This window comes from Triturus cristatus, chromosome 7, assembly GCF_964204655.1.
Source record: "Triturus cristatus chromosome 7, aTriCri1.1, whole genome shotgun sequence".
Lineage (NCBI taxonomy): Eukaryota > Metazoa > Chordata > Amphibia > Caudata > Salamandridae > Triturus > Triturus cristatus.
In genome coordinates, this window is record NC_140590.1 from 632,532,010 (window position 1) to 632,553,025 (window position 21,016).

The 21,016-nt window shown below is 51.8% G+C and overlaps 1 protein-coding gene across 1 annotated transcript in view; it reads right to left on the bottom strand.

The window, feature by feature from the left end:
• SMURF2 (SMAD specific E3 ubiquitin protein ligase 2) overlaps nt 1-21,016 on the bottom strand; it is a 1,110,500-nt gene that overhangs the window by 718,067 nt on the left and 371,417 nt on the right. The window contains exons 3-4 of the mRNA XM_085617253.1: nt 18,131-18,239; nt 8,949-9,082 (exon numbers count right to left, since the gene is read on the bottom strand). Coding sequence (XP_085473379.1) covers nt 8,949-9,082; nt 18,131-18,239 — 243 coding nt within the window. The remainder of the gene's footprint in view (nt 1-8,948; nt 9,083-18,130; nt 18,240-21,016) is intronic.

A 21,016-nucleotide genomic window follows, 5' to 3' on the forward strand; every position in this document is an offset into this window, starting at 1 on the left:
AAAAAAAGTGGCTAATCTCAAAGAACGCTAGATGTGCATTTTTGAATAAATTGAACAGACGTCTTGCCCATTCAGGAATGTAAAGGTGATCTATCGATTGAACAATATTTGCCACGAGCTATGAACTTCATGCCAAACTAAATAATTCTAAATGCTTCCGTCGGGAGTTCAGAACATATTGTAATTATAATCATCATTTGAAAGTCATTCTTGGTACCCACCGAGCATCTAGTTGCTAGGTTTAGATGATGATAATGTCAGCGTTGGCTTCCTTCTGGAGAATTTTTTCTACCTCTAAAAAAAAAAAAAAAAAAAGTCGCGCAATTTCGACCCACAACCTGCGAGTGTACCTAGCCTTCTGTGAACGCCTGCAAAGAGATGATGATTTTGTTCAGGACGGAAGAGCTTCTTCCTCATGAGGCGGCGGCAGCAACAGCAAGGGAATGATGTTGCCTCATGAGAAATGGTCGCGGTTTCAGAATTTTTAGATTCAGCATTGGAGTCGGATATAGCCACAGACCTCCCTTCATCTTCAAGTGCTAATACATGTAGATAAACAAATATTTATATTAATACCACTATGAGTAGTTTTGTCCTCCATTCTTTGAAGTTCTCTCCAGCTGACATTTAACTATGTTTGATCTCTAGCCTCTGTCACTATAGTCTTTATCATAACGTTCATGGTCTATTTTACAGTGTGCAGTTTAATCATAGAGAGCCACACACACACACACATTTGTCTTTAGACACCCTTTCCTTTTTTTGTTATTTCTCTATTTTCTGTTGTATACTTTTGATGTTACTTCCCATCGATGAGTCATCTGTTTTCCTTCCTTGTCCTCCTACTTTTTTGAAGAATGTTCCCTATTATATTTCCTTTTCCCCCCATGCATGGTGACTCTTCAAAACCTTGTTATTGGTTTCACTTTCTGTAGTATCACATTCTTTGTGCTTTGTCATTCCCTGTGCCTCATCTTTCACATGCCTTGAGCGCTTTCATTCATCTTTCTCCTTCTGCTGTTCCTCTCATAAAAAATGCACTCCTCCCCTTCCTTCGCTGTGTTCTCCATTGCCTCACTTTGATTCTTCATCTCTCCCCTTCTGAGAGCACTCTCATTCGCTTCAACTTCATTCATTAGTCCCTACCTCATTCAGGGCGCTACATCTTGCTCCCTGTTTCACTTGTGTTCTTTATCACTTCCTTCCTAGGAGAATTACTCACTATGCTGCTTCATTCCATGCAATGTCTTTTCTTTAACTCTAACTCTTTGTTCTCTCATCACCTTCCTAGATACCTTTTCCTATTCAATCCTATACCCCTTTTCTGCCAATCCTGTGCAGTCCTCTCACATTCCTAGTGTTTTGAGTTTCCCCTCGCCTGCTTTCTTAAAGACTGCCTCAGGGTGTTAAATGGGGTATTGAGTATAGCATAAAGCCGGCTGGAGTAGCAAGAGACTGCAAACCATCTCTCACTCGTACCCAATTATTTGCATCAAAGCATTATCACTTTAAGCTCTGTATTGTGGTCCTTCTTATGACGAAATGACACCATTGCCTCTGTTCATTAGTAATGAATATGCTACTTACCAGTATGCATCTGTTCTTGGCATGTAGGGCTGCTGACATTCATATCTGTGCATAGATCGCCGCCTAGTGTTGGGTCCGGATGTTTGCACGTTGTTGTCCTGGAAGAGTCTTCGAAGTATCCTGAGATAGGGGACTCCTCCCCTGGACCACAGTGCGCATGGGCATCCTCTCCATCCTCAGATTCGCCATTGTGGCAGTGATGGAGTAGATACAGAAAGTGAGGACCATGCTATACAGTAATTCTGAGAGCTGCAGCTGCTAGAGGCGCCGGGGAGGAGGGTGGGCAATATGAATGTCAGCAGCCCTACATGCCAAGAACAGATGCATACTGGTAAGTAGCATATTCAGTTCGAGGCATGTGGGCTGCTGAATTCATATCTGTGCATAGAATACATAGCAGTACCTCCTATTAGCGGCGGCTACCAGTGCCAGCTGCAGCGGTCTGAAAAAGAGTTTTGAGAACAGCCTGTCCTACAGCTGCCTGCTGTTTTGAGTGTACATCTACACAGTAGTGTTTGGTAAATGTATGTATAGTGGACCATGTGGCTGCTCTACATATTTCCTGTAAAGGAATGTTTCCCAGGAAAGCCATGGATGCCCCTAACTTACGTGTTGAGTGGGCTCGTGGGGGAATCGTTAATGTGCGTTTAGCCTTTTGATAGCAAATTTGAATACATTTAACGATCCATCTGGCTATACCTGCTTTGGAAATGGCGTTGCCCTTGTGCTGTGGAGAAAAGGCAACGAAAAGTTGTTTTGTCTTCCTGAAGACGTTAGTTCTGTCTATATAGTACATGAGGGCTCTCTTTACATCTAGGGTATGGAGCATTCTCTCTGCTACATTCTGTGGATTTTGAAAGAAGACAGGCAGTTCAATAGTTTGATTCATGTGGAACTGCGATATTACTTTAGGCATGAATTTGGGGTTGGTACGTAGTACGACCCTGTTTGCATGAACCTGTATGAATGGCTCTTGAATGGTTAGTGCCTGGAGTTCACTAACTCTTCTCAACGAAGTGATTGCTACTAGAAAAGCCACTTTCCAGGAGAGGAATTGAATCTCACATGAGTGGAGAGGTTCGAAGGGTGGACCCATCAGTCGGGTGAGGACCAAGTTGAGGTTCCACACCGGTGCTGGTGGGTGTTTTGGGGGAATTACTCGTTTGAGTCCCTCCAAGAAAGCTTTGATGGCAGGCACTCTGAATAAAGAGAGGTGCTGCCTGTTCTGGAGATAGGCTGCTATTGCGGTCAGATGGATACGTATTGAGGTGTATGCCAGATTGCATCGGTATAGGTGTAAGAGGTAACAGATTATATTTTGAATGGATGCGTCTAGCGGGTTAATGTCATTGTTGTTGCAATAAATGACAAACCTCTTCCATTTAGCCGCATAGCAAGCTCTGGTAGTGGGTCTCCTGGCCTCCTTAATGATCTCCATACAGTCAGGTGGCAGGTTTAGGTAGCCAAACTCTAGGACTTCAGGAGCCAGATTGCCAGGTTCAGCTGTTGCGGATCTGGGTGCTGAATTTCTCCATGGTTCTGCGTCAAAAGCGCGGCTTTGATCCGCAGCCTTTGATGCGGCACCACGGAAAGTTCCAGAAAGGTTGTGTACCATGGCTGGCGTGCCCATGTTGGAGCAACCAGGATGAGTGTCATTGAGTGCTGTCGCAGTTTGCGTGCCACCAGCGGTATCAATGGCGCTGGGGGAAAAGCGTACGCAAATCTGCCGGACCAGTTCATCCATATCGCATTGCCCTGCGACTGTGGATGTGGGAACCTGGCGGCAAAGCTTTGGCATTTTGCGTTTTCGCTTGTCGTGAATAGGTCTATCTCTGGATGACCCCACTGCTGGAAGTACGGTTGGAGTACTGATGGGTGTAACTCCCACTCGTGCATCTGGTGGCTGTGTCTGCTGAGCAGATCCGCCATCTGGTTGTCCTTGCCGGGGAGGTGTTCCGCCATGAGGAGTATGTTCCTCTGAATGGCCCACTTACACATGCTCTGAGCCAGATGAGACAACTGTGGAGAGTGTGTTCCTCCCTGCTTCTGTATGTAGTACATGGCAGTCATGTTGTCCGTCCGGATCAACACGACCTTGTTGCACAGATGTACTTTGAATGCCTTCATGGCTAGGAAGATTGCCAACAGTTCCAGAAGGTTGATGTGCATCTTCTTTTGTTGTGTTGTCTATAGTCCCTGCACTGTGTAATTGAGTACATGAGCTCCCCATCCCTGGAGAGACGCGTCCGCTGTCAGTATTATTTGTGGAACAGGCTCTTGGAACGGTCGGCCCTTGCAAAGGTTTTGTGGATTCCACCAATGCAGAGAGTTGTATGCCCGACCGCTCACCAACACTAGGTCTTTTAATTGCCCGTGAGCCTGATTCCATTGACGTGCTAAGCACTCCTGAAGCGGGCGCATATGTAGTCTCACGTGTGGGACTATGAAAATGCAGGAGGCCATCATGCCTATCAACTGCATGAACACTCGCGCAGGAAGGGAGTGTTGGGGTTTGAACTTGGAAATCAGCATTTGCATGCTGTTGATCCTCACTAAATTTGGCTGAGCTGTGGCTGCCAGAGTGTCTATGGTCGCACCTAGGTACTGTTGTATGTGTGCGGGTTGGAGATGTGACTTTGGGTAATTTAGTGAGAATCCCAGACTGTGAAGAAGCTGAATGGTGCGGGACATGTGGTTGGCACATTGCTGGGCTGACTTTGCCTGAACAAGCCAGTCGTCCAGGTAAGGGTAGACGTGAACGTGTTGCCTCCGTAGATGTGCAGCCACGGTAGCTAGGCACTTTGTGAAAACTCGGGGTGCTGTTGTCACTCCGAAGGGGAGGACTTTGAATTGATAGTGCTGACCCTGAATGGTGAACCGGAGATATTTTCTGTGTGATGGGTGTATGGGTATGTGGAAATACGCATCTTTGAGGTCTAGCGTGGCTAGGAAATCTCCCTGTCTGAGGATCGGGAGAACCTGCTGCAGGGTGAGCATGTGAAAATGCTCTGAGAGAATGTATTGGTTGAGGGGTCTCAGGTCTAGGATAGGTCTGAGTGACCCGTCCTTTTTTGGTATTAAGAAGTACAGAGAGTACACCCCTGTTCCCTGCTGGTGGACGGGCACGACCTCTATTGTGCCTTTTTGCAGCATACTTAGCGCTTCCTGCTGTAATAACGCTAAGTGCTCTGAGGACATAGGACGGTGCCTTGGCGGTATGGTGGGTGGAGTGGAGGTTAATTCGAGACAGTAACCGTGTTGGATAACATCTTTGACCCACCTGTCTGTGGTGATGGAATTCCACGTGGACAGGAACCGCTGGAGTCTCCCCCCGACAGGTGTTATGTGGTCGGGGGGAAGGGAGAGGGCGTCACTGTTTGTTCTTAGGGGAGGACCTGGTATTGCCGTAACCACGTCCTCTGCCCTTGGTGCTGGAGCCACGATATCCACCTCGGGTGTTTTTATCGTAGGAACTCTGTGTGCCCCCTTTATTGTAGGTTTGCTGTGCCCCCTGTCCTCTACCTGCACCTCTATTTCCGGGGCGACGAAAGGAGCCACTACGAAATGTCTGCGTTTGCAGAGCCCCCATTGACTTCGCAGTGTCCGTGTCTTTCTTTATCTTTTCTAAGGTGGCGTCAACCTCCGGTCCAAATAAGTAGTCGGGGTTGACCGGTTGATTGAGGATGTTATTTTGGACCTCAGGTTTGAATCCGGAGATTCGTAACCAGGCGTGTCGTCGTAGCATGACGCTGGTGTTTATCGCCCTTGCAGCAGTGTCTGCAGCATCTAGTGCACACTTGATGGATGCATTTGTGAGCAGTTGTCCCTCCCTGATGAGGAGCTCCGCTGCCTCCTTGTACTCGTCTGGCAGGTGTTGGAGTAGGGACTCTAACGTGTCATAGTGTGAGTGGTCGTAGCGAGCTAGGAGGGCCTGTGTATTGGCGATGCGCCATATGTTTGCTGCCTGGGCTGCAATCCGTTTGCCGGAGGTCTCTAGAACCTTGGACTCTTTGTCCGGGGGAGGAGCATCACCAGTTGTCTGCGAGTGTGCCCGTTTGCGAGCATTGGCAACCACAATGGAGTCCAGAGGCAATTGGCTCCTAATGTACGTGGGGTCCCCAGGTGCGGGTTTGTATTTTTTCTCGATCCTGGGGTTTATTACCCGTGCCCTGGTGTTCTCTTTGAAAATGTCCTTTGCTGGCTTGAGGACACCTTTTAACATGGGCAGAGTTTTTACAGTCCTCTCGGAGGATGCGAAAGTGTCCACCAAGAAATCATCCTCGATAGTGTCTGAGTGGAGTTGCACTCCATGATTGGCTGCGGCCCGTTCAATGAGGGCGTTGAATGCAGCAGTGTCCTCTGTGGGGGACGTTTTTGCGCCATAAAGTTGTGTGTCCTGTGTATCCAGAGCGGCACCTGGCTCTACGGGGTCATCCCAGACCTGATCAGGGTCTTGCTGGCCCTCAGGGTCCATGTCTTCGGGGTATGTGGCGTTGTCACCCATGTAGTCTTCCACTGCATCCGTGTCGGAGTGCGTTGGAGAGAATGATGGATCTGTGTAAGAGGTGTGGATGCGTTCATAAAGAACTGGTTCCGATTCCGCCGGCATTTTTTGTTTTAGCGGGATCCTATAAGAGTCCAAAGCGTGCCCTGAAGTGATCTTCCGCTTTCGGAGCATAAGCCTGCCGGTGTCGGCGTCGATGAAGTGGGACGGCGATGTCCCAGTAGTCGAGTGTTCGGCAGATGGAGACCTTGTCTGGGTAACGCGGGTTCTGATTTCGAACATCTTCGGCGCCGTGGATGGTGGAAAACCAAAGGTGATGTTGGCCGGTGCCGAAGGTGCCTTCTGTGCCCGTTTCAGTTCGGAGCCCGACGAGGTCTGGAGGGCTGCCTTTTCCCTGATGCGTTGTAAGGATGCTGCCACTTGTTGCACCTGGAACGCCAACTGTTCTTTGGCGCCGAGAGGTTCCGTCGAGGCAGGTGTGGACTTCTTCGAAGTCATTGAGTCATCGAGCCGAGGAGGGGTAGTAGCCGTCAACGGCGTCGATGAATGTACCTTAGTAGGTGCCTTTGAGGTGGATAGCGATGCAGTGGCCATTTTCACCTTGATGGCTGGTGCCGATTGCTTCGGTGCCGGGGGCCTTGGCGCTTTGACGGTACCGATGGATTTTCTTCTTGGGTCGGCGCCGACATCGGCTGCAGCGAGTTCGGCACCGAAGTCCCTTTTGTTGCGGTCGGAGCCGACGGGTTTGGCTGGCGTCGAAGGTGTGGTGGTCCTCGAGCCGACCAGTGTCAGTTTCACTTTCGGTTTCTGTTGAACCGGTGCGATGATTGGTTTCGGTTTCGTGGTAGGGAAACCAGTCTTTTTAGGTAACAATGGCTCTCGCTGAACGTCCGTGGCCGGGCCAGAGGGCGGGGCCGAAGAACTGCGGGATTAAAAGCTCTTCATCGACATCTTCCGATCGGGAACAGTGTTCGGAAGTGGGGCTGGAGGGTTTATTTTCCACGCTTTCGACATCTTCGTCCTCGGTGCTGAAGATGTTGGTCGGGGCCGGTGCCGCTTGCTGCGCTTCCAGTCGCGCGGCTCGTCGATTCCGCAGAGTCTTCTTGGAGCGGAATCGGGCAAAGGCCATGCATTTCGATTCGTCATGATCCGGTGAGAGGCATTTGTTACACACCGGGTGGACGTCGATATGGGGGTATTTGGCGTGGCAAACAGGACACCGCTTGAATGGGGTCCTCGATTCCATCGTCGAAGTTCGGTCGATGGTCAGATTTAATGGATCCGAAAAGTTGTTAAAGTCGCTAAACTAGCTGTAAACTGTCGATACCGATCGGGAACAGTACCGTCGAGAACTAAAGGCCTTTTGGCCTGAAACTAGATTTTCCTAACTTGAGTCAAGATAAGCACATCCGAACCCAATGGCGGAAAAAAACAATCTGAGGATGGAGAGGATGCCCATGCGCACTGTAGTCCAGGGGAGGAGTCACCTATCTCAGGATACTTCGAAGACTCTTCCAGGACAACAACGTGCAAACATCCGGACCCAACACTAGGCGGCGATCTATGCACAGATATGAATTCAGCAGCCCACATGCCTCGAACATTACCTACTCGTTTAAAAGATTGGTTTCCTGCTTTCCGGGTTCAGAGGTATGGGGGGAGTGGAGGTACAAGTGGGGGAGGCGGTTCAATGCGGTTGGCTGGCACCATACAAAAATTGACAAATGAGCTGTTGATGGACAATCGTGGAGTCCAACGAATTTGGCAACTTATCACAATGAAGCTGTGCATATGACCGGCAGGGGAGTCCCATCATTAGTTTGGTGAACCTTGCCCAGATGTAGAAAAGTGGGCATACAAATCAAATGCAAACTCTCAAAAGCTAGTCCATTTATCAGAGAATACTAAGCAACTAGATGGACAAACTTCACCAAGCTGTTACAATCCTGCACTGATTCTTAATTAGAAGGTCTTATTCAATCGTCTGCCACTACTTGTCACTCAGATAGCTGTTACCCCTAATTCCTGCCTCCACAGGACAATTCACCCATGTGATTTAAATACTGTAGAAATGCAAAATTCTATCTCCAGAAATGCATGTTATTGCAAAGCTTACCACTATTAATCTACCCCGGACTTTAAGACGATCAGAAAGTTTATATTTCCACATCAGGGTCTTTAAAGACTATTTAGTGCAGACTTGACCTCAGTGATACAGGCCCTCTTTACCGAGAACGAAGGAAAAAACGAAAGGCCTGCACATAACTAGGCAGATCCAAGAAGACACACAATAGGAATGCTACACGCTGCTTACGTGGCATTTTCTCAGAAAATGGTACTTCCATCGAAATCCAAATCCAAGTCCAATCACAATATGGTAGAATCATGCAAAATAGTTTCACACTGCCAAGTCCAGATCTAAGTAACCCTCTGCTTGCCAAAAGGACAGTTACAGTAAAAGGTGAGCCAGAGTAGATCTGTACACCACACAACACATTCTATTGCTCTGGTTATCTTTTCTGCCATCGTTCTATTCCCAGGCCCTAAGGGCAGTGGAAAAATGTCGATGCTGTGCTATATAAAAACAAAGTTAACTTGGAGGCAGAGAAGTCCACAACCTTAGACTATTGTATTGTTTTTGACACAGCGTGATCTTATGCCAACTAAACTAAAAACACTTGAAGAGTTCAGATAATATTTCTGCACCTTTACAACTATCATCGTACACAAAGAAACAAATGCAAAGTGGATGCGATGTATCAAACTTCAGCAGTCAAAATGGAAAACGGTACTCTTAAAGTGCACTCATTAAGGAATCATACTCTATTATTTGTGAAATATGCAAACGTCTACTTACAACCAGTATCTTTGAGGCGATTGATTGCACTGCAAAGGAGACGCACGCAGCCCAGGAATCCGGCACCCTGTTTTTTATGAATTTTCTTATGATTCCAAACACTGATTGTGATTGAATCAGACTTCCCAATATATCTAGAGGATGAAAGTAAAAAGAAAAATAATTAAGAACTTTTATTTGCTAATGTTACCAATGCTTTATGACGTTTAAGAAGGTAGAGTACTGTTAACTTTCATGACAGGCAGCATTACTAGCGTGGCAAAATGTGGCGACGATTAAGACTCTTCATGTTGGCAAGTTCAAAAACTGCCTTATAACAGACTTACTCCTACAAACTCATGTTCACCCCCCATGAGGGTGTGTTGAGGCTATTGAGAGGTAAAGCATATTATTACCAAATTTTTTTTTTTTTTTTTTTTTAAATCAAACTCAGATGTTGCAAAGGCTGCGTGGACCTCCTAGGATTAGACCGATCTCTGCAGTGGATGCATTAGTCCACTGAGCTACCATAACGGGCTATCTTGGTATTCTATTTCTTATAGCTTTTTAATAAATAAAACCACATGTTTAAACTCTTCTTGAACTTCTGGTAGTATGATTTGTAGTATATGAATGGTGTTGATTTATACTTTTTGATGCATTTTGAAAACCACAGCTAATAATGGAGTGCCACAAAAAAATCGCATACACCCTGTTTCTTTTTAAATGTGTATGTGACAAGAATAAGTAATTCATCGGATTTTAAGGGGAAAAAGGCAGCATTACCAGTAGCTCATGATCGAAAACATTTTCATGTAAGGGTAACATGAACAGTGTTGCGTTTAGAATTGGTAGAGGAGTCAATTTCAATTGACTTCCTTTTCTAGAAGTATATACCTTCACAAATTCAAGATGACAGAGAAGTGCAAAACAATTAGTTGTTGACTCTGACAGTACAGAATCTTCTAAGAGGTGATAATTATGTGAACAGGAGTCAACTACGTGTCTCCTACGTTTGCAGGTCATATCGGCCTGCTACGTATAGCCAGCATCACATGCCTTGAGTTGTTCCTTCACCCAACATTAAAACTTACATTTGTCTTTAACAGTGCCATTCGCGGGGGGCGTGGCCTGAGGCGTCAAGATGGTGGTCGCACTCTAAGAGGGCTCCTGGACCCCTCCGTCATCCGCATCTAATCCAACGTTCATCGGCCTCAATCTGGAGTCCTTACCTGATCGCTGAGCGTCCCCCGACTGGTGGTGTCCCTTCTCCGGTGTTTTCTGGGCGGATCGGCAGCCCTCGTGGCTTTATCTGACCTGGGCATTTCACGGCCTGCTGTCCCTGCAGGCGCAGCCCCCAACCATCCTGGCCTGGGCCTGTCGCAGCCTGCTGTTCCCGCAGGCGCGGCCCCCAACCATCCGGGCCGCGGCACCTGGTGAGCGGCAGTGCACCGTTGGAGCTGAGCGGAGCTTGTGGGACTGTCCTGACATGGTGGCGGCCTATCGCCGGAGCTCAACGTGCGGCCTGCGGTCGCCTGCTGTCCCCGCGAGAGCGGCCCCTGGTCCTCGACTCTGGTGATCGGCGGGGCAGCAGGGGGCCGTCTTTTGTGAGGCTGAGGGACGCGCGAGAATCAGGTTTCTCCTGGGGGCGGCCTGCCGCTGTGATTGTGAGCTGCCCGGTGTGAGGAGGAACGCCCGGCCTCGGCTCGGCCAGCATACCAGCTGGCGCCGAGGCGGCAACAGTGTGGGCAGCTTGCGGGACAGGTGGCTCCACGGGCTGCGGCAACCTACTGAGGTGAGCAGGGGGGGTATCGGCTGTCAGTCCGGGCAGCGGCGGTAAGGCGTGGATGCAGATCGCCGCCACCCACCGCCCCGTGTGCAACTTCGAGGCCTAGTGGTGGGGCCGCCCATTGACTGTTCTGGTGGGAAGTGGCTGGTGGCGACACCCGGGGAGTCGGCGCAGCCCACGCCCCCCGGCCCCGGAGGGGCTTGTGGCTCCCTTGGTGTGTGGCCCAGTGGGCGGCGCGCCCCCACGGCCGTGTGAGGTTTTGAGAGGTGCGGTGTGCCCCGGCCTGAGCTCGGCCAGCATACCGGCTGGCGCGGGGGCGACGGACACAAGGGCGGCAGCTGACAGGGCGGCAGTAAGCGTTGTGGCATCCTCCTAAGGCGTGTGGGGGAACCGGCTGCTGACTTGGGCAGTGGCGTCGTAAACAAAGGCTCAGTGCGCCACCCCCCCCACCCTGCGCTCCCCTGTGGCCTCCTGGGGTTTGCGGCCTGTTTCGACCAACCAGAGGCTCACGGAGAGCTGTGGCTTTTGAGGGGTCGGCGTGGCGCCTGTTCCCGGCCCAGGTGGGCCTGAAATCCCACGTTGGGGTCTGGTCGGATGGCGCCGAGGTGCCTACAGTGGGGATCCGGCTGAGCGGAGACGACAGTTGGGGTGCTGGGGGCCCCGGGAGGCGTCACGGACCCAGACTGCGAGTGGGGACCGGCTGCCGGTCGGGCAGCAGCGGGAGGGGTGGATACCGCCCCCTCCCCCCCACTCCACTTCCGGCGCTGTGCGGGCCCTCTGCCTATCTGTCATTTGCGGAGGCCATTTGACAGATCCGACTGCGGTGCTTTGAGCCGCATTAACGTCCGGTGGTGGTGTTCCGTGCTCCTGACGGTTGGGGCGGGGGCTGCCTGCAATGCCTGGACCACCCCCTTCCCCCCCACCCCCCATCTTGCCTTTTCGTCTTCGCTTGGTACCGACTTGGGCGGGGTCCTCTTTTCCCTGTGGTTTGGCCGGCGGAGCAGTTGGGGCTTGGGACCATTCGCGAACGGGATCGGCCACCTCCTCGGGTGTCGGAGGGTGCCCTCTGCCTACGCACCCTGGAAGGAAGGTTCGTCCCACGGATAGCCACTTCTGTGGAACCCCACGACCTTCGTGGTGCGTCGAACCCCCCCCCCCCCCAACCATGGGGAGGGATAAGGAGCCCAGGCCCGCACCGACCCCTACTCAGTCTAAAATGGACAGGTTCACCACCTCCAAGCCGGAGCCGTCCAGGGGGGCCACGGGGGGAATCATCATCACCCCCACCAGACAAAGACCTGGACACCATCCTTCAGGCTATCAGGGCCACCCAGGCATCGGTGGAGGGGAAAATTGGAGAAATCAAAGTGAACTTATCCCTCCTTCGGCAGGACCTTCGCAACGCCACCGCGCAACTGTCCTAAGCCGAGTCCCGCATATCCACAGCCGAGGACGATATTGCACAACTCAAGGAGCAGGTGGCTCACCTTCGCTCCCACGCCAAGGAGCTCCACAGAAGGGCTGAGGACGCGGAAAATCGGGCGCGTCGTAACAGGGGTTTCCCGAAGGGGCGGAGGCAGGGCATGCTGCCACCTTTGTTGAAAACTGGTTCAAGGCATGGATGCTGGGAGGGACCCTCTCAACTTGGTTTGTAATGGAAAGGGTGCACAGGTCCCTGGCAACTAGCCCCCTCCCCCCACCCCAGCACTGCACCCCATCCTATCATCCTCAAAGTTCTCAATTTCAAGGTTAGGGACGCCATCTTGCGGGTGGCTCATGCAGCTGGGCCCCTCAAGTTTCGGAACCACGTCATCATGATATTCCCGGATTACACCAAGGAGATCCAGGACCTTCGGCGCTCTTACATGGACGTCAAGAAAAAGTTGCGCACCCTGGGCCTACAATACTAACTTCAGTTCCCGGCACGCCTTCGAATCATCATCCAAGGCAAGACACACTTTGACTCCCCTCAGGCAGCTTGGACATGGCTGTCTGAAGAACGTCCTCTCTGCCAACAACGTGCGTCCCCCCTCCGGAATGCGGGGAGTCGCGGCCCGCAGGACAAAGATCGCCGGACCGCCAGCGGCGGCTGACGCGGACATGAAGGGGGCGCCAGCCACGATCATCGGGGCTCCGGTCTGCGAGTACGGCGGCGCCAGACCCCAGAGACTCCTCTAGCCGGTCGGGCTTTCCACCCTTCAGCAGGCATCGCTCCTCCGAGCCCTTCACGGGCAGGTCTCTACTGATGACCCGGGCAGACTCAGACCTTTCCCGTACGCCTACTCTTTAATGGCACCACAGTCCAAACGTAGTGTATCCCCACCAGGAGAGAGGGGTTGCGTTCGTTAGACCCTTGACTTGTCCCTATGGGTGTCTACAATGTTAACGCTGATGTACTGTTTATCCGTTCTGCAGAAGGGGTCCTCCACGCAACCAATACGAACGTTTTAGTTTGGTTTTGTTCCAGGGGGGCCGACAGAGGCTTCCTTTCCCGAAGTATGGGGTGGGGGTATATGGTGGATTCGGTGGGGGGGGGGGGGTTTGGTGTTGTGGGGAGTCAGCAATGTGCGCCCCCACGGTTTAGTATTGTTTTATGTTGTTTTGCTGAACCACCGTTCACTGCACACCTGGACTCCCTGGCATATGCGTCTTCTGCACAGGGTTCTTCCGACCACCGCGCGCTCATGTCTGGACTCTGCCTGGCCCTTGCCACTGGCTCTCCAAGGCCCAATAAGCCTTTGTTACAATCTTCGCCCTCCATGAGTGATATACCCGTCCCAAAAGCAGCCCTTCATATCCTATCCTGGAACGTAAATGGCCTTTTAGATCGTCGTAAGCGAACAGCCATATTACGTTATGCACAGCGCCTTAACAGACGCGCTTTTGCTTCAAGAGACTCATCTCATGGGTAATCATTGCCCCTTTCTGGCGCGTTTTGGTTACGACAGGGTGTGGCACTCGGGCTTCGCTCGAGGTTCGCGAGGCGTGGCCATAATTTTGAAGCGTACCCTTCCCTTTGTCCTGACACAAGTTATTCATGACCCGCAAGGCACGTTTGTGATTGTTTACGGCACTCACGAGGGCACCCCTCTTAATTTTGTATCCATCCCCCTCGATGCTTGCTGCAACTCTAAAACAATCCTCCACCCTGATACCCACCCTCCCCCTGGGGCCCACTGCCATTGGGGGAGATTTTAACGCGGTCTCCTCCCTGCTTGTCGATACGACCGGGACCCCGTCTGCTTCCATAATAGCCCAGGCTAGACAACTCACAGGCTGGGCTGACATTTTTGGCCTCTGCGACGCATGGCAAATCTGGCATCTACGTGCTAAGCAGTTCATGCACACCTCCGCTGCCCATCACAAGCAAGCGCGCATAGACTCCATCTTTATCCCGTCTACGGATTGCTCCAAGATTCAAGATGTCCGCATACTTCCGAGAGGATACTCCCAGCTGCTCCTCCATACAGGGCCCCCCCGCCGTACCCCCACCCCCACCCCTGTCCCATGTGGCGGTTGAATGCCTGGTTTCTTCAGGATAGGGAATTCCAAAAGGCGGTGGGAGTGGAGCTGAAGGACTACTTCATCACTAACGCAGGTTCGGTTTCATCCCTGGGTACTCTGTGGGAGGCGGGTAAGGCCACTATTCGGAGCTTCGCCAAGGGGCGTGTTCAGCGGCAGCGTCGGGCCCAATTGTTGCAGATCACTTCACTGGAGGCACAGGGCCTGCGCCTTGAGGGCTCCCCCTCTACGGATGGTGACGCAAATCTGGAGAGGCGCCTCGCGAGTATTCGGAGCGAAATCAGGCACCTCTCGCTGGAAGCAGCCAAGCTCCTGTGGAGGTCTTCCGTAGCCAGGGTCTATGGCTGGGGTGACAAAAACAGCACGATCCTAAACAGGCTGGCCACATACCCCAGAGCGAACCGTATTATCCCAGAGATATTGGATCAAGGGGGATCGATGCAGCAGTCCCCGGTGGCTATGGCTGGTGCGTTCGCCGCCTTCTACCGCCAACTCTACACCAAAAAGATTCAGACTTTGATGCTCCATGAGCTCTTGGGCCAGACGGGTGCCCGCCTCCCTCTGCTAGACTAACGCCCACGCTGACCTTCACCGTCCTATCTCACAGGACGAGATCAGCAAAGCCATCACATCCACATTGTCGGGCAAGACCCCTGGCCCGGACGGTCTCCCCAAGAATATTATGCAATGTTCCGTGAGGTCCTTGTGTCCCACCTATCTGTATGCCGAGGCCCAGGAGAGAGGTTCCTTCCCACCCAAAACAGATATGGCCACTATCGTGGTCCTCCCATAGTCCCAACCACCATCTCCACACTGTGCGGACTACTGTCCCATCTCACTTATTAACACGGACGTCAAAGTGTACGCGGCGATTCTCGCCCAACGGCTGAAGCCCTACCTTCCCACGTTGGTCCACCCAGACCAGTGCGGTTTCATGCCCCAAAAGGGCACCAGACACTGCATCCGACGGCTGCACTTGGCCCTGGCACATCGACACGTCCTTTCTCCTTATTTGGCACTCATTCTTATTGATTTCGAGAAGGCGTTTCAGTAGACTGGACATACTTGGAAGACGTGTTGGAGGCGATGGGCTTCGGCCCGCGCTTCCGTCAGTTAGTTGGGGTGCTGTATGCCCGGCCTCAGGCACGTGTCCTGGTCAATGGGGTTCTCTGACGCCTTTCCCATCCAGCGGGGTACAAGACAGGGATGCCCCCTCTCGCCCCTTCTCTTCGCCTTGGCAATGGAACCCCTAGCGGCCCCGATTCGGTCCGAGAGTCTTGTTTGGGGGTGGGAGTGGCCCAACTCTGAAGTGGATAAGATTGCCCTCTATGCAAATGATGTCTTGCTCTTCTTAAGCGATCCCGACCAGTCAGGTCCCCACTGTAGTCAGATTCTGCATTCCTTTGGGCAAACCTCTGGCCTCCACATGAATGCCAACAAGTCGATCATTGTCCCGCTCCATCTCTCCAGAGAATGCTTCGACTGGCAGTCTAGAATACCGCTCCGACGTCAGTCCTTTAAATATCTCGGGATATGGGTCACGCTCCTCCCGGAACTGGGATGGTCTCTTATCACCCCGCTTGTGAAGAAGGCTAGGGCAGATGTCCGCAAATGGCAGACACTGCCGTTGAACCCTCTGGGGAGGGTCGCTTTGTTTAAAATGCGGATTCTCCCCAGACTTCTCCATGTCCTTCAAAATACCCCCTTTTGCTTTCCACGGGTATGGTTTCGGGAGATTGACACCATGGCTACTAAATTCCACGGGTATGGTTTCGGGAGATTGACACCATGGCTACTAAATTCCTGTAAGGAGGGGGGAGGGTTGTGATGGGGCTACCCGGATGGCGTTGCGTACCTGCCAGATTCCAACATTCGATGGGGGTATGGGGATGACACATCTATACCTCTACTATCTGGCGACTCGGCTATTGTGTATTCATGACCGGTTCAATGGGGGGTGGTCTGACCCAGCCTATAGGCTTGAGCTGAGTGATCTTGGCCTGCCCCGAATTCAGTCCTTCATGTACGGAGAATCCCTCCCGTTCTCCTTGCCTGATGTCACACGCTCAGTGTTCTTGGCCTGGCGGGCTGCTTACGGCATACTAAATGGACGCGCAAACTCACTCAACACACGCCTTCATGGCATGGTACCTGGCTCCGGGAGGTCAGTGGACTGCAGGGGTTCCGTCAGTGGGATGTGGGATCTCATCGGGATCTCCCAGCTTGGTGATGTGTGGGCGAACGGCCATGCGCGCTCCTTCAAGGACCTCCAATCCAATTACTCCCTCCATCCATCCCAATTTTATAAATACTTACAATTGTGGAATGCCATCCACGTACATCTGCCCGAGGACATTAGGACCCCTGAGTATAGTCCCCCTGAAGCACAGACCATGTTGGGCGACTCGGGGGGGGGGGGGGGGGGGGGGGGGCGGGGGGGGGGTCTGATATTTTCCATATTTACAAGACGCTAGTTAACAACACCCCGACCTCGCTCAACCGACCGACTTGGGGACCAATGGGTGGAGTGGGTGGGTCCCCTGGACGAGGTGGACTGGCGGGACGTTCTCATGTCGCCCAGGACAGTCACTGCATCCGCCAAACTCCGCCTGATTCAACTATACTACATACACACTGTCTATCTCACCCCACAGCGCCTGTATCGAGCCGGCCTTTCCCCATCCACCTCATGCACGTGATGCGGCCAAGACCCGTCCGATTTCTTCCACATGGTATGGGCATGCCCCCGACTGGCGCAGTTCTGGGGGGAGATTGAATCTGAGCTGTTTGAGGTCCTGGAGTCGGAGGTTCCACACGATCCACGCCACTCCATCTTAGGGATTACGGACGGACTTGACGAGTCCAGGAACAAGAAATTATTCTATAATACAGCCATGGTCGTGGCAAAACGGTACATAGCCGCCTCATGGACGCGTCTTAGACATCCAAGTTTTGAGGGATGGAGAAGGGGGATGAATTGGTGTGCGGCACAAGAGAAACCCATGTACGAGGCACGGGGGTGTCCTAAGAAATATCTGAGGGTGTGCGGCAAATGGCTGGGTGCCGTGGAGTAGCTTGTTCCATCCACGCATTATACTGTACTCACCGCAGGAGGGAGGGGCCTTATGGCAATGTATGCGTTCTTCCGGATATACTGTGTCAACATCGGTATTACGTAATGTCAGAGCATTGGTGTTGTATTCTCTTGAAACAATAAAAATTTGTTTATAAAAAAAACAGTCCCATTCGCACTAATTTTCTTCCTTTAAACTATGCACTAGCATATAAATGGAGTGAAAATATCTACATTATTTTCTTTTTGGTAATTTTTTGCATTATTTTCTTTCAAAACAGAACACTTGCAATTAAAGCGATGATTAGACAGTATACAAAATGAATACTGCATATGTCTCTGTATACACATCTCTTAAACCAAGAAATCACTTCAAGATATAATTACTTCTGAATTTATGTAACACTTTGAATGGCTACAATATTTTCACCTCAACCAGTCAAAGATATATAGTTCCATGAACTTTTGAATGTGTCAACCGTTTCATCCATTTCTGTGTGCCCCACCCTCCCAGCAGGTGTAGGCCTTATCCACGTTCTCCTTCCTTCTCCAACCCTGGTCACACCCACTGCAGGTCTGAAGGTCCATGTCTTCGAGAAGCAGGACTGTCAGAGAGAGCATTTGGAAGCAGAAACTCTGGGACCCTAAAGTTGCTTGCTCTTGCTCGTTTAGCATGTAAGATAATTCTTGGGTGTGACTTGGTTTTCTTGGCATGATAATACCCACTGTCTTCCAATACTACTTTAAAGGCCCAAACATAACGAATACATAAATGAATACAGATTGCTTATCAAGGTGTCGAAGGTAGCTTAAACTTACAGGTCGTAATGCTGGTTCCACTTTGGGTCGAGGGTATTCTTCACAGTATCTGTAGAATGACACTGCCCAGATCCATCAACTACCACTTTTGCAAATGGGTCAGGAAGCCCTGCAATCAAGGGAAGGAGGAGAAATGTTCAATATAGCTCGTGCGGAAACATGTTCTAGAATTCAGACTAATTCATTCATTTAAACATACACTGAATGCCGTTATTTTGCCGTGGGTGAGCCACATTCAAAGAACTACCTCCCAAAAGCCAGCACTGTCATTGTGCCTTTTATGCAAAGAATTCGGTCCAGTATGCTCGCGCCAGCCTTTTGCCAGAGGTGTTGTCCCACATGCCAAGATTTACCTCTAGTGTGCCAGCACAAACCTTTTGCTAAAAGTGCTCCTTATGCCAATAATTACATTTACTGTGCCTGTGTCCGCATTTAGCCACAGGTGCCTCTTACACCCCAAATTACCTACAATATGCCAAGGCCAGCAAACGACTAGTAAGCAGAATACAATCAAATGCTCACTTCATTCATTCAAGCTCACTTCTCGTTCTCATTAACAGTATTTCTCACTAGCACACATTCTCACTCTTACTCAAGTCCCACTCAGTTACACTTGGTCTTCTGACTCATCAATTTAAACACACTCCTAGACACAAACGCATTTAGTCCTACACTCACACAGACTTGCACTTTTTTACTTACCTTAAGCTGTCTCCATTGATTAGCCACTTCAGCTCCTGGCCTGCTGGTGCATGCACTCTCAGACAGGAGCACAGCTGCCTCGGGCACTGAACGAGGTAACGGAAAGCTGAAGCCTGTGCAGTAAATGCACTATCCGTTCGGTAGGCTTCTACTTTCAGCCCCCTGCTATTTCACCCACCCTCTCCCATGTTGTACCTGGGTGTTGTGCGGTCAAGTAAGACTCCTGATCCTACCCCAACATGTGTAGAGATGGGAGCATGTGAAGTAACATGATGATTGACTGACAGCCCTGGGCACTGAATTGTCCAGAGTTAACTGCATGGGTGATACTGCAGTGCGCCCCAAAGGAGGTGGTACTAAACCCAGGGCAGTGACTTTGCCAGCACTGAACAATTTATGGTGGCTGGCACACGTGTTCTTTAAACGCCAGACAGACAGACTCCTTGACAGACTCAAAACTGCTCTATGCTCGTTTGCTGCGAGGGACGATATTTATTTTGACTGTACCAATAGTTAACAATGAACTATATTTCATTATGTGTGACAAGAAAAAAACAGAACAAGCACTGGCATAGCCAATAGGTCTCGCCTTTGGGACGCTAGATGTTGGAAGGCGTTCCCCGGGGAGGCTGCGGAATGTGTTCCTGACCACCCTGCGGCCCACCTTTCCCAGTTAGGCCGAGCAAGAGCAGGGAGGCCCTTCCTGGAAGGGTCTCGCACCTAGGATCGCACACGCTACGCTTCTCTCTTCTGCGGATAGAGGGACACCACACAGTAAATCGTTGCAAGATAATAAGCTTTTATCGGTGGTTATCAGGGATCTTTATGATCCGGCAGGCAGGTGCAGGATTAATGCCACAAGCGGCAGCGATCTTATGATGGAGGGAAAAGGGGTAGCGGGACAGTCTTTCAATCAGTGTCTCTGCGAGGTATCCGGCGCCCAGCTCTCAATCCTCGAGCTGAGGGGATGTTGCGTCGTTCGGCGATCTCTGACGATTTTCTTGGAGGAGCGGGCCGCGAGTCACTCAGCAGGCACCGGAGGGTTTTAGTTCAGGGAGCCGCGACGGCGTCAGCAGGGCTCAGATGGTTCAGAGTTCGGGGAGCCGCGACAGCAGGGCTCAGATGGTTCAGAGTTCGGGGAGCCGCGACAGCGTCAGCAGGGCTCAGATGGTTCAGAGTTTGGGGAGCCGCGACAGCGTCAGCAGGGCTCAGATGGTTCAGAGTTCGGGTAGCGTTCTTCTGTTCGGGGAGCGATCGAGCCGCGACCAAGTCCGCAGGCTCTCGTCAGTCCAGGTCTTCTCTGCCTCTCGTCCCTTCAGCACCCCTTGTTATACTCCCCCTCCTCTTTGAAGTCCGGAGTCCTCGCGGAGAGGGGTCTGGTGCCTGGGGGGCGGTGTGTCGGGGTTTCCTGTCGCTCGGCCCCTTGATCTGTTCAGGTGGGTCTGGGAGGGACTCCAGACACTCAGCAGGCAAGGCGCCCGCTCACCGGGGGCCTGGTGGTCGATCGAAACCTCCCTCGGGGGAGAGACCAGAGGTGTGACAGGGTCGGCGCCTCTCGGTCTGGTTTGGGGGGAGGTTTAGTTTTCCCTCGGCCGGGCATGCGTGTTGGGGATCTGGTCGGCCCTCGGGATGTTGGTCCACGGAAGCCGGGAGGCCGTGTCCACGAGGTTCGGCGTGGTTGTAGTGTAACTTGCTGGTCGGGAGGGCCCACGCCACGAGGCCGGTCTCACACGTGCCCCCCCCAGCTGAAAGGCGGGGAGAACTACCCATCCACTTGGGAGTTCTCCTCGCTGAAGCGGAAGAATCGGGACAGGCCGTCCGCGTTGGCGTGGTCAGTCCCGGGGCGATGTTCCACAGTGAAATCCATCCCCTGGAGAGAGATGGACCAGCGTAGCAGCTTGGGGTTTTCCCCTCGCATCTGCATCAACCACCGCAGGGGTCGATGATCTGTTTGCACTCGGAAGTGTGTTCCGAACAGGTAGGGCCGTAGCTTTTTGAGGGCCAAGACTACTGCGAACGTCTCTCGTTCAATTGTGCTCCACCGCTGTTCCCGGGGCAGTAACCTTCGGCTGATGAAGGCTATGGGCTGATCTATGCCTCTGTCGTCGTACTGTGAGAGGACTGCCCCGATGCCGTGTTCCGAGGCGTCCGTCTGGACCACAAACTCCTGGGCGTAGTCGGGTG